Below are 15,036 nucleotides of genomic sequence, written 5' to 3'. Positions count from 1 at the left end.
ATAAAACACAATATTATTGTTTTGTCATGTTATGCAGCTTAGTTAACACTAAGTACAAGGTACTGTTCTATTATTACAGAAAAAGGTATTCTTAAAAAAAAATGGAAGCATTTGCTTAAAATGGACTTGTGGAGAAAACTTTCCTGTATATCAGAGCTTTCTGAGTATATAATCCAAACACTACATTATTAGTACCAAGATTCTATGCTATTTATTAATCACATTAACACAACTTGGCTGGCAAGCCTATTCCAATTCATAACATTTATACCCACAATTCTCACAATAAATAACAGTTTAAAACCACAATTCATACACTTCATATATGTTTATTAGTAAAAAAAAAAAAATAGTTTTGGCAATTCATATTCTGTTTTGATTGTTCCCAACTGATATAGTGGAGCGCAAGGTAAAATTAGTTTACATGCATACCTTCCAATCCCGATTTTGACAGCTCATCCCCCATGTCCCAGATTTTTATTAAAAAGTCCAGAGTATATCTTTTATCTCCTTCACTGACGCTAGAAAAAGAAGTCTTTTTGGCAGAGAGCTCAGCATACTCACACCTGCACTTATAGATACAGTTGTAAATATTTAAGATAAGCAGGTCTGTTGGGAGAACTGAGACTAGCAGCTTTAAAGGGCAATTTCACCTTTATTAGCAAAACTGTTATAACACAAAAACATTGCCCTAAAACTTCCAGAAATGTGTTCCAACTTTCATAACCTGGCAAGTTTTGTAAAATAAGACATGGTGATTAGGTAGTGTGGCCATAAAATGGACATGGTAAGACATTTTTTGTCTCTCTTTCCATTTTTCAAACATTGGGGGGTATGCATATGATGCAATTAAGAAGAAAGGGAAAAGTCAGATACAAAATGCAACTGGGGGTTGCAGCTCAGGGATTATTTAATACACCTGCTGCTTATACTGGCTTTATATGCACTGTATTCCCTTGCCAGCCCACTTCGCTTTAGTCCCCACAAGGAACAGTCTCGCCAGTCTGGATAGCTTGTGGTATCTCTTTTTGAATATATATGTACAGTATTTTAATTTATATAGTGCTACCTATGTATGCAGTCACTAGCATAAAGTTTGGGGGCCGGCATGTTTGTTAATTTTTCTTGCTTTCCTCTCATCTGGACCCCTTGCAGTTGCAGGGTCTGTTGTATGCTAGTTACACCGTGTTATGCAGCCCTGTACAATAAATGCAATAATTTATTTACATTCAAAATGAGTCCTAAGTGTTGCGGCAAAGGTTAATAGCCCCCCTGCCACCAAAAAGCAGAGTAGGGTGGGTAACTTACAGACATAAATAGGAGAACCATACGTGCTGCAATTTCCAGCAGTTAAGGCATTGCTGCATAGTTCTATATAGTTCTATATAAAGTCTCTATAGAGAAATTCAAGATTTCCAGAAAGTAGACCCAACACCTGTAATGACCAAAGATGTTTCATCTGACTGAAGCTTGCAGTACAACAGCATATCAAACCCCATACAACTCCCCTCACCTCCTTACTTCCTTTGTTCTGGGCTAGTGACTGGGGGTGGGTGAGGACATTGCCCAGCCTCCTCCAGGACTATTGGCACCCTTCCCCTTATTCTCACTCACTGCTATGTGCCTTTGCTCAATATAAATGCAAGCATCAAGGATAGACATCTTCTCTCCACTAAGTGGCTACTAACAATCTTCAGCAGCAGCTCAATTGCCAGCAAAGTAAATCAGCATTGTAAAGGAACCGAGAACTTCTTGACTGCAGACATGAGATCTTCCCTAGCTCCTGCCATCAGGCTCATGCAGTCTGTATCCAGAGACAGCTGGTAAGTTTACTTCTGTTATCTGTGTCTCACTTTACTTTTTATGTAGCCTCTGGACTACAGCCCCCAGCATCCCCGGGTGTGCTTGTCCCATGCAAATGTGTTTGTTTCTCACAATAGCAGACCTGTTTGTATGTATTGGAATATCCATTTGTATCATGTATTATGAGAAAACGACTTTTCACAAGATAGTCTTGTTTTGTTACTATGTACTAGTTTTACAAGTTCTGTCATTTGGTAATGACTCCCATCTCATGTCTCTGCAAAGCATCTTGTCTGCTGCTTGTGGAAAACAAGGCTGTAAATCATTTTACATGTTACAATTTTAGGATTTAAAACATACATTTAAAAATGTCTATTACCTGTTGCCTCTCTCTGTTGTACACCTTATCACTGTCGTCCACCTCTTTTTGTATGTCAAAGGCATGAAGCTGAAACAAAACCAAAAGACCGGAGAGGAGGCAAAGTAGTAATGCCACATTACAAACAATGATTGGAGATGTTTTCATGCAGATACTTTAAGGGGCAGATTTAACAAAGCTCGAGGTGAATTTTCGAATGAAACAAATTCGAATTTTAAGCTATTTTTTTGTGTACTTCGAATAGGGAATAGTCCGATTTGAATTTGAAAAAAAATCGAAAATTCGAATAGCGATCATGTACTGTCTCTTTATAAATTAGACTTCGACCAATCGCCATCTAAAACCTGGCGAATTGCTATGGGGGACCACCTAGAACCTATTTGGAATGAATTGGTTGACTTTGAAAAATCGAAGTTTTTTTGGGAAAAACTTTGAATCGAATTCGATCGAATGCGCTATTCCTTCTATTTGTACGATTCCAATTTGGCTGAATACGGACCTATTCGAACGAAAACGGACCTATTCGACCAAATAAAAACTTTCATTTCAAAGTTTTTTCAATCCAAAATTCGACGGTTGATAAATATGCCCCTAAGCATACAAAATTTGTCAGAATATTAGAAATTTTTAGCTAATTTCCTGATGATTTTTTTTATGCGTTTAGTCATTGTCAGTGATTCTGAATACTAAGATGCCAGATCTTGTACCGATAATTACTTCGATTTTTTTTTATCTCATTAGTATGTTAAACAATTGTTGGGACAGGTATGGAACCTGTAATCCAGAATGTTTGGGTTTTCCGCATAATGGCTTTTTTTGTTATTTGGATCTATTCTACATACCTTATGTCTCTCAAATAATCATTTAAACACAAATTAATAGACTTGTTTTGCCTCCAATAAAGTTTAATTCTATTTTTGTTGGGTTCAAGTACAAGGAAAGGTCTTCTTATTACAGGGAAAAATTAAATGTTTTTTTTTAAAAAAATGTCAACTATTGGATTAAAGCAGAGTCTATAGGAGATGCACTTCCCGTAATACAGAGCTTTCTAGTTAACAGATCCCATACCTGCAATTTGATGGCCACTCTTCATAATTGTACATACCATGACAGGAAGGAAGTAGAGTGAAATATACAAACAAATCGAATGTAATTTTTTTTCTGACACTTATCAAACTGACTAAACATTAGGCATAGGTTTGAGGTATAAATAATATATAGATAGGTATGCACACTCAAAAGAAGGCAAGTATGGTATATTTAAAATAAAGTTTTACTTGTTTATGCAAATAATACACACAAAGCCACAATAGTAGGCCTGTATAATACAATACATAAGCTTACATGGTATATACCTAACGTTTAAACATAGCCACAATTACATAACAGTAAACAGTAAGTATTACAATTATACAGCAAGGAGCAGATACACCTACCACCAGTATGAGAATGGCCCCAACGTTTCGGCGTAAGCCTTTGTCAAGGGGATTCTGTAAAATTCACAGGGTGGGCAATATTTTATTCACCCACCAGTGACTGTAATTGCTACCTTACAATTTCCACAGCGCTCCCTAACATTTAAACATGGGGCATCCGACCGGAAACCTTCTCTCCCTTGAGCACCCTGACAGTAGTTGCCTTCACATTACTCAGATATGCTGCATGTAAAATACATTACATATATGACAATAACTCAGAAATGCTTCCTTCCACGTTTACATCCAAATTACCCAGATTTGCAGTTGTTTTACACTGACTCAGACCATAAGTAAGTAAGTGGCAAAGCCTGTGATTTGTGGCAATTTTGTAACTATTTTTTACACTGCATAATAAATCTGCCCTGTAATGTCCATGTGTCAATTCCAAGTAATGTGAAGGGACAGGTATTGTCAGGTACTTCATTGCCTGTGGCAGAGGAGGTTTGTCTCTGGGCATGCCCTGTGTATCAGGGCCCTTAGAGATCTAACAGCTAGACATACAGTATGTGAATCTGAACTCAGATCCCTAAGCCTGGCTATGTTTGGTCAATGAATTGGCGGCAGTTAAAACCTGTCACAAGGGAGCATTTATTGTTGCTTGCTTGTGATGCTTTTTCTAATATGTGTAATCCAAAAAGAACCATTTAAAAGAATTGCCCCACATAATAGATATCTGTGTACACAAAACTGTGTGGTCTGCTTCTTAAAAATAGGAATGTTTACATGGTATGTATGTATGTATGTATGTATGTTTATTTTTATTTGCATAGCGCTCCTTGAGGGCAAAGCACTGTACAGCAAAACAACAAATTAGTCGTAACAAACAAGGGGGTCATTGAAATAAAAATTATCAATAAGTGCATTATTAGAAATACAATTCACATAAATATAAAATATAATTACAATAAAGATTAATTGCTCAGTGTCAAGGAAACAAAAGGCTACCCTGTAGGGCTTACAGTCTAAATGGGAGGGTAACATACAGACACAATTCAGAGGGTTATTAAGGTGCTGCAGGTTACAGTTTGTTACACTGTTATATAAGTGCCAGTTCCCAGTTCAGGTGTTATCCAGTGCTCCCAGAGGTAGTCTTTGAGTTTCCTTTTAAAAACACTGAAGGAGGATTCTCTCCTGAGAGATTCAGGAATGGCATTCCAAATATAAGGAGTCGCAAGAGAAAAGGATTTTATACGGGAAACAGCAGTAGTAGTACAACCAAGCAGTTGCTCTGACAGGAGTGGAGGTTTTGGGCAGGAACATATAGAGAAACAAGAGATGAGATGTAGTTAGGTGCAGAGGAATGAAGGGCTTTGAGGGTTATGAGGGTGAGTTTATAAGTTATTCTTTGTTTTTTAGGAAACCATAATAAGGATTTCAGCAGCGTAGGGGCCTGTACCCTTTTGGATGAGTGGGGGATAATTCTGGCAGCAGTGTTTAATACAGACTGTAGAGGGGAGAGATGGGAGTTAGGGAGGCCAGTTAGTAGAAGGTTACAGTAATCTAGTCGGGATAGGATGAGAGCATGTATGAGCGTCTTGGCTGTATCAGGTGAAAGGAAGGGACGGATTTTGGCAATATTGCGTAAGAAAAAGTGACCGTTTTGACAGTGGTGTTAATATGATCAGAGAAGGAGAGAGAGGAGTCAAAGATTACCCCCAGACAGCGTGCTGAGTTAACAGGATTAATGAGCATGTCATCAATAGAGATATTAAATAGGGGAGTAGGACCAGGCTTAGGTGGAAAGATGATTAGTTCAGTTTTTGTTAGGTTGAGTTTGAGGTGGCGCTGGTTCATCCAATTTGAGATAGCTAGGAGGCAGTTACCCCTATCCCTATTTATACAGCCAATAAGAGGCCTACTTTGATATATACCATTCTATAATATAACAAGGCTAAGGGCACTTAGAAGATCTGATCAGTCCCCCTGCTCCATTGATTTCAATACGATCAGCAGTAACGTAACTTGGTGGGGGCGGGCCCTGGTGTGAGCCGTGCAGACTGGCCCGCCCCCACCCTCGTGTGCACGATTTTTCTGTGCCGCTGCAGCCGACTCCAGCTGGCTGCAGCACGCACAATCTTCCAGGGGGCCCTGCGGGGGTGCGGGCCCTGGCCCATTTGCACCCCCTGCTCCCCCGGTAGTTACGCCCCTGACGATCAGCCTGTGTACGCTCACACACAGTTGAGTTCAACCCAAAAACTGATCTCAGCTTCAGCCCCACTGTGTGTGAGCACAGACAGGCTGATCATATTCAAATCAATGGAGCGGGACACTGAGCAGATCTGCTTCTCTCAGCCTGCAAAACTACGCAGGCTGACAATAGTCAGAGCCAACAGCCTGTGTGCCCATAGTATAAAATGTATGTTTAAATGTGATGTATCTCTGTAAGAAAAGTAGATAAACACTAGCCACATGTAATTGAATACTTTATAATGACTGTTTTGTCTCTGGATCATTGATGTCCTCTTTAAACCACTGCATCCCAGTTCTGTTTGGTCTCACAGTACCAAGTGTTGCTACACACTACAGAGCACCTGGAAATGTAGAATCTATGGCTTTAGGTTTCTGTGTTTACCAGAGAGGGTTAAAGTGCTGTCGTAAAATTGTGTTTGCTTACCTGCAGTATTGGAATGTTGCAATGTTTAATGTGACTTTTGTAAACCAATAAAAACTTGTTACAAAAAAAAAAAATTGTGTTTGCTTGCTGATGATATTGCAAGTATCTCAACTAATGCTTTCTAATGTAGCTGACCGATGAAACATACATGTTGACCCTAAGCCCTTGACCCTAAGCCAGTGATTAACCACAATATAAAATTTACCTACTCAACCTTGCCCTAAAGCTGGCCAGCACATTGGCTTTATACAACCCATGTGGTAGGACAAATTGGGCTGATCAGTTCATTTGGTCTGTGTACCCAAATGTTCAGTAAAACCACATACATGGACCCATAAGCCGATTTTGTCTAGACAGGCATTTGGCAGCTAGTTTTGCACCATTTGCAATATGTAATCATGTTTTGGGACCAAACTGACAAACCCAAAGTATGTCTTAAGCTGGCCATAGACATGCAGATTTTACCCTTGTATCTAACAAGCGATCGGACGTCGCAATCTTCCAACCTTCCCCTAGCCATTCAGATTAAATAAAGTAGTAAAAGAAAAAAAATCGGATGATGTTATGCCCGTGAACACAATTGTAGGAAAGTCATGCCCAACAAAAAGCAATGACAGTCACCCATTGATATCATCAGATAGGCAATACATGCAGAGATATTATTGTTAGCCAACAGAAATATTTTAACCCGATCAACTAAATGACCAATCGACATGGAAAAATGTCGGGACGATCCACGCATGGTCCAAAAATCGTACGAAACTTTGATTCGTATGACTTTATCTTTGCATCCATGGCCTGCTTTACCTGTTTCTATTGCAATTTTAAGAAAACATTACAAAACTACAATTCTAAATAGTTGATAAATGATTAAATAGTGATAAATTATGTTGACACTTCATTCAGCACAAACAGAAGGTGTAGGATTTTACAGTTAAAGCAGCTTTTTCAGCCTCCAGAATATGGAGTCTTACAGCTTACGTCTGCGTTTCTTGGCAAAATTACTCAAGATTTCATCACTGACAGCAATTTACAACTGCAGGAATTAGTGTTTGCAATGAAAATAATACTCTTTCTAGATGAGAGATATAATTTTCAATTTATTTAAGTTACTTCCAGAAGTGATAGTTAACTCAATAGGAGGCATCACAGACACTGGCACTAGTGTTTTTATCCTGTTGCTATATAAACCCCTGACAGCACTAAATGGCACCCTTCAGCATCTCCAGGCTGATAGGTTTAAGGTGTTTCACATTCACTTAATTGGGGGAGGATTTTGGACAACTTGTCTGCTTTATTTCATACCTCCCATCTGTCACAAATTCCTCTTTTAATCTCGCTTCTAACCTAATTGACTTTTGGCAGAGAGCCCAGAATATGTGGCAGGTGGATACTTTTGTAACAATTTAAGATCAGCAAAAAAAGCAATTGTAATAATCTAAGATAAGCAGGTCTCTTGGGGAACCTATGAATTGCAGCTTAAAGGGCAATTTACCTTCATTAGCAAAACTGCAATAATACATAAAACATAAAAACCACAGAAATGTGGTCATAACCTGCCAAATGTTGTAAAATTAACATATTAATTAGGGTGTGTGGCCACAAAATGGGCGTGGTCAAAACTTTTCGTCACGATGTGTGCAGCAAATCTTTTTGTCCCTCTTTCTATGTCCAAAATGTTGGGAGGTATGTTATTTGTGTCATAGTTCTCCTGTTGTGTTGTACTTCCTAAATAATTAACAAGAAGCAACAAGGCCACATTGCGAGTCAAATATCTATAATGGAAATCTTTTCCATGCTGTGTTGGTGAACATGCAGCGATCTTTTGTGCCGGGGGTTTATTCTAATACAGTATGCAATCCTTATTTTTTTATCAAATGGGGTGGTCAAATAGGGCAAATATCTGCTTACTACTGTATGTGTATGGCCAGATTAAAACTGGGCATTAGAAGATATGCCAATTTAGTGGGGTTTAATAATAAAAGAAGAGGACTGCATCTACTAGCTACAAATAAATGTGTGTTCATTTGTGTCTCAGATGTATACTTTGTTTAAGGATAGCAATTCTGCAAAAACTGAATTTGAAAGAAAAAAAAAATCTGTATCGTGTGAATTGGTTGCCTGTAGTTATTATTAGCACAGTTTAGGGAGCTTCCTAATTTTTTTCAGTTTGACTCATAGCACGTTACATTTATCATGTGACTCAAGCCACACTGTGATTCCTATATGAATAAGTCAGTAGGAAACGTATGCATCCTTCTGACATTCTTTGTCAGTGTTGCTGGAAGACTCCATTTAATTTTTATGCATTGGGGTTAAATGGACATGGTAATGCAGCTTGTGTATTATTAAATGTGTTGTAGATCTTCACTGTAGTAGAAACCTGGGTATGGAGTAATATAAAATCCTGGTGAGCTTTTCAGTCAATGTGCAATTTGGAGATGCTTTATTTATATATATATATATATATATATGTATGGCTCTCTATTTTATGCATATGATTTAGTCTAGGATAAGCAGTCATATCACTCAACATACATCTATTAAAATCCAAAAGAACGAAAGTGCACACTAGGAACCTTTAGAAAATGTTAAAATCTCCTAACTTTTATTTAACACATATTAAAAAAGGGTCAAAGTTTTGGTCTGTTCCTAAGACCTTTCCCAAGACCATAAACCACAGATAAAACGATATGTGAATAAATAGATAAAACACAAAAGCACTCACACAAAAGCGTGCCACCCCACTGACCATGTGACTGGAAACTCTTAAGGAACATAGATAGTTAGTCACCATAAGTCCCTATCTGCAAGCTACCTAATAACAGTATGAATGAAAAATATTATACAGGGACAGTGTATCATCAGCAACTACATAATATATCTATTAAGACTAAACATAGTTTTACTAAACTTATGACATAGCATTAGCTCTGATTTAAAAAGCAGAGAAAAGAACAATATTAATTTAACCCCGCCGGTACCAAGGTACCAAACTTTTTGCCACAGGTTTATTAGTATGCCTATCCTGAAATGTTGTACTAATAGCGGAACGGTGTGTATCCATACGTAAACTTAAGGTCTGATCAGTTTTCCCCATTTGTGATGAGCGAATTTATTCGCCAGCCATGGATTTGTGCCGAAATTCAGAATTTTGAAGTGTGAATTTTTTCAAGGAAATTTGCCACGGAAAAGTAGCGGCAAAAAAACGCCCATAAGAATAAACGTCCATTGACTTTAATGCATTTGGTGAAAAAAAGTTGCCATATTAAAAAACGCCCATTGACTTTAATGCATTAGGACAAAAAAAAGTTGCCATATTAAAAAACGCCCATTGACTTTAATGCATTTGGAGAAAAAAAAGTCGGCATAAGAAAAAACGCCAATTGTCTTTAATGCATTTGGAGAAAAAAGTCGCCATAAGAAAAAACGCCCATTGACTTTAATGCATTAGGACAAAAAAAAAATGCCATATGAAAAAAGGGGCATTGACTGCATTTGTCTTGCATGTAAAAGCGCCCATTGACTTCAATGCGTTTTACAAATCTTTTCGCAGTTTTGTGAATTTTTTGGCGAAGCGAAATGGGACAGATTCGCTCATCACTATTACCCATATGAGACAGGCCAAAGGGCAGGTTATCAAATATGCAGTATTATATGTATAGTTGTGCATGTAATATGATGTCTGATCAAAAATCATTTACCTGTCTGTGGGTATAGAAAATTATATCACCAGGTGTCATAAACTTACATGAGATCCAATTAGGGCATTGAAAACAATCCGCCTTTTTAGCCTGCTCTGCAACCATGTGCCCTGTTTTCATATTAAAAAAGGGTCAACAACACGGCTGCGGACTGATCATTTAATATGTGTTGAATAAAAGTTATGAGATTTTAAAATTTTCTTTTGGATTTTTGTATGAAGCATTAGTGGGTAGCACTTGGGTCATATAGCTTTTTTGAAATGGTATGCTGAACTTTCATATATATATATATATATATATATATATATATATATATATATATATATATATATATATATATATATATATATTAGAGGATTATACAGGTATGGATTAGTTATTCAGAATCCTTGGGACCTGTCTCTGGACAGGGGGCTCTGCTTTTTGAAAAAGGTCGGACATTCTGGCAACAACAGTTTCTTTATTTTGAAACAATATGGATAATGGGGCTCTAGATCCCATATCTGTATATCTATTTTAGTTTTTTTTTAATCCAGTACGGGTATGGAACCTGTTATCCAGAATGCACAGGACCTGGGATTTTCCTGATAGATATTTCCTTATTTTGGATTTTCATACCTTAAGTTTTGCCAAAAACAATCATGTAAACGTTAAATAAACTCGAGGCTAGTTTTCTTCCAATAAGGATTAAATATACAGTTTGTTTTAATCAAGTACAATGCACTGTTTTATTTTTACAGAGAAAAAGGAAATCACTTTTAAAAATTTGGATTATTTGGATGAAATGGAATCTATGGGAAATGGCCTTTCTGGATAATGGATCCCATAACTGTATTGGTTAACCGTCCTCTAAAGTTAACTTTATGACATACACACAACTCATTTCAGTTCTTATTTTCTATTGAATAACAATAATATATCCTTTTATTTATTTTATTTGTCTATTTCTGTCTTTGCAGGTATCGGGGGTTTATCGTTGTGATGACCTTTTTGTTTTATACATGCTATCACCTGTCAAGAAAACCAATCAGTATTATAAAGGTAGGTCATTAGGCATCATTTGGATTGGTTAGGGTTAATACTACAGCAGCAGTGGAAATTGAGACATATTTTATCTTGCTAAAGGGCCTGCGGACATGCATACCCATAAGGCCCTGCAGTGGAAGCACGTAAAACCACCACAGGAGGCAATGGAGTAGTAAACTGACCCTTTTCTTCTCTATGGTTACTGTACCCACACAAATTCACTGAAAAACCCAGCACAGATAAACACACAGAAAAACCATCACACAAACAAATGCTCATGTGGAATGGTCCGAAATGGGTTGATTTTGTTGTTTATGATTTAGAAGTCTACCATTCTCTATACATGCTCACAGTATGTAAGTAGACCTTACAGATCTGGAAGAAAACTGGATTCTGCTACATTGTTTAAGAACCAGATAAACTGAAGGGGTAAAAGATACTATTTTCAATAGAAATTACATTTATAAATAACTTGAAAGCATTTCATTGTTGTACGTTGAAAAGTTGCTTAGAATAACATTTTATGTATTGTGCAATAAAATCTTTACGAGTGGAGGTTCCGTTATGTTACATTTCCCCCTCTCATGCTTGCCAGTAGCAACTTAATAACTCCAATCACTATGATCATGTGGTGCCAGGAAAAATGTTAACATAAGATTCATTAGGGGACTGTGAGGGCTATTCACCCTGGTGGTCTAGTGGGCCGGCAGGGACGCCCGCCACACTGGTCTTCCTCTTCCAATGCGACAGTCTACTAGTCCGCACGCAGTTGCAATGGTGCGAAAATTCAAACGCTAAAAAAGGGATTTTCTGTGTGTAATTCTTTGCCCTTTATAGGTTTTCTCCTAGTGAGTTCCTGTGCTTCTGTGCTATTTAGCTTCTATTTCCTGATATCTGATTACCTGTTGTGACCCCTGCCTCTTCTAAGACTATCCTGACTTCTGGAATCCTGACCCTGCCTGGTAACTGACTCTTCTGTATCCGTATCCCCTCTGGTTGATCTCCTGGTTGGACCCTTGCCTGTCTGACTCCGCTTCTACTCTGCCTGCCTCGACCTAGCCTGATTGAATACGCTTTTTGTCTATGCCTTGTACTGCGACCTTCTGCCCAGAGACTTTGTTTTACTGTCGTGCCCTTTGCTCGTCCAGAACCCTTCACTTGGCACCTCTCTTAATATGACCTGGCGGCATCCGATTAGCCGAGGGCTCCTCCCGAGGTGAAAGGCGGAAGCAAGAGCCGACAACAGGGTGCTTAGCATTGGTTCTGGATTTAGGGTGCCGACCGTGACCGGGACAAATTCACAAAAGTTGTGTAAAATGATATTTGATTAAGAAATAGTATTGGAATTTAAAGAATGTCAAATGCAACTTAAACCAAACACCTTAATCTGTTTCATAATTAAAGTGCTTTGGTACACTGAATTAAAGTGTCATTCCTGACTGTCACTGTGACTTTGAATTACTTAATTCACCAGACAAATGATTGTGAATTTGTCATTTAATCATTTCTTGGTGTAATCCAGAACATTGCAGGAGCAATATGCAAAGGAAACCCTGGAAGTAACGCCTCTTCAAAGCACGTATTAATCTCAGTGATCCCTTGTGTCCATGTGAACTATAGTTGGTACCTTTGGTAAAAAGGTGCAAAACTCTTTAAACTTTTACAGCAATATTAGAGCAATGGCCACTATTATGCCACACTAATAATTTTCAGACAGATATCGGTTGGGCTAGGGTAGTCCCATACATGGTTCCAAATCGGCATCTTAAATCTTCCATTGTATGGCCACACTAACTCTACAGATTTCATGCATCTTGGAACACTGATCATCAATAAATATTTTTTTTTCCATTTAGAAAGAGGAGGGGGAAAATAGGTCCTGCTTCTTTGTCATCCACAGCAGGGAATTGTTTAATTTCTGCAGTACTGACTGGTAAAGAACTGGCAGCCAAGCAGCAAAGAAAATACAGGATACCAACTGGAGAAATTCATATGCATCTTAAACAAACTCATCCTGCAGTCTATATACACAAATTGTGTGATATATAAAGTGCAGCATTACACATGTTGTTTTTGCATACACCTACTGCAGATTAATATTTTTGATTTTATTTTTTGGTGGTTTTTGTTCAAATTTGTCATCTGTACTTTATGTCTTAGAATAAATATATAAATAAAATGCACAATATAATAGGTAAAAAAATGTGACAAGGTATGCAAGCAAACTTCTGTGTAAATATTTCTATAGTTGTTTTTTGTTTTTTATTCCAGGGACAACTACACAGGAACTGCTCAGCTCTCCCCAATCCTCCAAATATTTCTGAAAATGACACAACATGGTGCAGCTGGGCTCCTTTCGGTTGGTAAAATATTTGTGTTTATTAATAATAAAGGTCAAATCTTTTGCCTTTTTTATATTCACATTATGGGGCAGATTCACTAAGCTCGAGTGAAGGATTCGAATGAAAAATACTTCGAATTTCGAAGTATTTTTTTGGTACTTCGACCATCGAATTGGTTAAATTCGTTCGAATTCGAACGAAATCGAACGAATCGAACTTTATTCGACCATTCGATAGTCGAAGTACTTGCCCTTTAAAAAAAACTTCGACCCCCTACTTCGGCAGGTAAAACCTACCGAAGTCAATGTTAGCCTATGGGGAAGGTCCCCATAGGCTTGCTAACCTTTTTTTGATCGAAGGATTTTCGTTCGATCGTTGGATTCAAATCCTTCGAATCGTTCGATTCGAAGGATTTAATCGTTCGATCGAACGAAAAATCCTTCGATCGATCGAACGAAGGATTAGCGCTAAATCCTTCGACTTCGATATTCGAAGTCGAAGGATTTCAATTCGAGGGTCGAATTTCGAAGTATTTTTAACTTCGAAATTCGACCCTTAGTGAATCTGCCCCTATATGTATGGGTCTTACCACCTGCTTTACTTTACACCAAGCCATTCTATGGCAAATCTAACCATAAAAGAGTAAAATAGCCATACAATAGTAAAAGTGAATGTTCAGTTTGTGCACATCTAGGAGTGCAAGTTTTAGTGAAATTCTTCTTGTTTTTACCCACGGTGCAGCATTTTCCTCCAGTGTATTTGTGGCTTTGAGGTGGTAATACACTTGATGCAACTAAGGCCAATGGCAACATGAATCAAACAAAATTGTGGCTAACTGTTTTTTTTTCAAGTAGTAAAACACTGGCACTCAAGGAACTTCATGCAGGGTTACCCCTTGCTGGTTTATTAGGTGCGCACCTAATAAACCAGCAAGGGGTAACCCTGCATGAAGTTCATTGAGTGCCAGTGTTTTACTACTTGAGGATTCACTGGTGGATGCCGAACTCCTAACACTGTGCACCAGGTGTTCTCGTCTTATAAGCTTTAGGAGTGTGCTCTGCCTCACCTTCCTTCTCTTAACTGGTTTTTTTTGTCATCATTTCTGGTGTTTGCATCAAAATGATTTCTATTTACAATTCTTTATGTGCATCCACTAACTGCATTACCATGCCGAATTCTGATCCATGTGTCTGCACCCTGGCCGACACAAGGTAAGAGCCTGTGTTTATCGGCAGGCTTATTTTCAGTCCAATGTGGCATTAGACTTAGATGCCCTGAATGAGACATTGGTAGAATTTCCACGTGCTAACAGATAAAGTTTTCCTTATTTAACTGATTAAGGCCCTTACTATGTCCTATTCAATAGAAAGAAAGTTTAAAGTGTTGTGATTTTGCACATTAATGGCCCAAAATGTGCAATGTTAATGTCATTTACTTCAATTGCCACCTGTGTTGGAAGAGAGCCATGGAGATCCTCCATGTAAAGTATTTATTATTATTGCTGTGATTTTTGTTGCTGGTACATCCTAAACGTGGTACTGTTCCTGCTTTAGCCAGAGCAGTCCAGGCAAGTTTTGTCACTAATGTGCCACTCTATATTGATTACTTGGCTAAACCATATGAATATTCTTTTTAGCATAGTTTTATAGAGCTAGTTTGAAGTCACCCATAATGATCACTGCTGCTAATG

General features: G+C 37.9%; 1 protein-coding gene across 2 annotated transcripts in view; it reads left to right on the top strand.

The window, feature by feature from the left end:
- The first annotated feature begins 1,554 nt into the window (after positions 1–1,554).
- The window catches only part of slc37a2.S (solute carrier family 37 (glucose-6-phosphate transporter), member 2 S homeolog), a 38,750-nt gene continuing 25,268 nt past the window's right edge, over positions 1,555–15,036 (top strand). Inside the window, exons 1-3 of one of the 2 annotated variants that reach the window (XM_018241669.2) lie at positions 1,555–1,823; positions 10,938–11,019; positions 13,276–13,363. In XM_018241669.2, the coding sequence (XP_018097158.1) occupies positions 1,765–1,823; positions 10,938–11,019; positions 13,276–13,363 (229 nt within the window). In that variant the 5' untranslated portion in view covers positions 1,555–1,764. The remainder of the gene's footprint in view (positions 1,824–10,937; positions 11,020–13,275; positions 13,364–15,036) is intronic. The other variant, XM_041571319.1, reaches the window with a different exon arrangement.

Source organism: Xenopus laevis, chromosome 7S, assembly GCF_017654675.1.
Source record: "Xenopus laevis strain J_2021 chromosome 7S, Xenopus_laevis_v10.1, whole genome shotgun sequence".
In the NCBI taxonomy this organism is placed as follows: domain Eukaryota; kingdom Metazoa; phylum Chordata; class Amphibia; order Anura; family Pipidae; genus Xenopus; species Xenopus laevis.
This window is presented reverse-complemented; position numbering and strand designations above follow the sequence as displayed.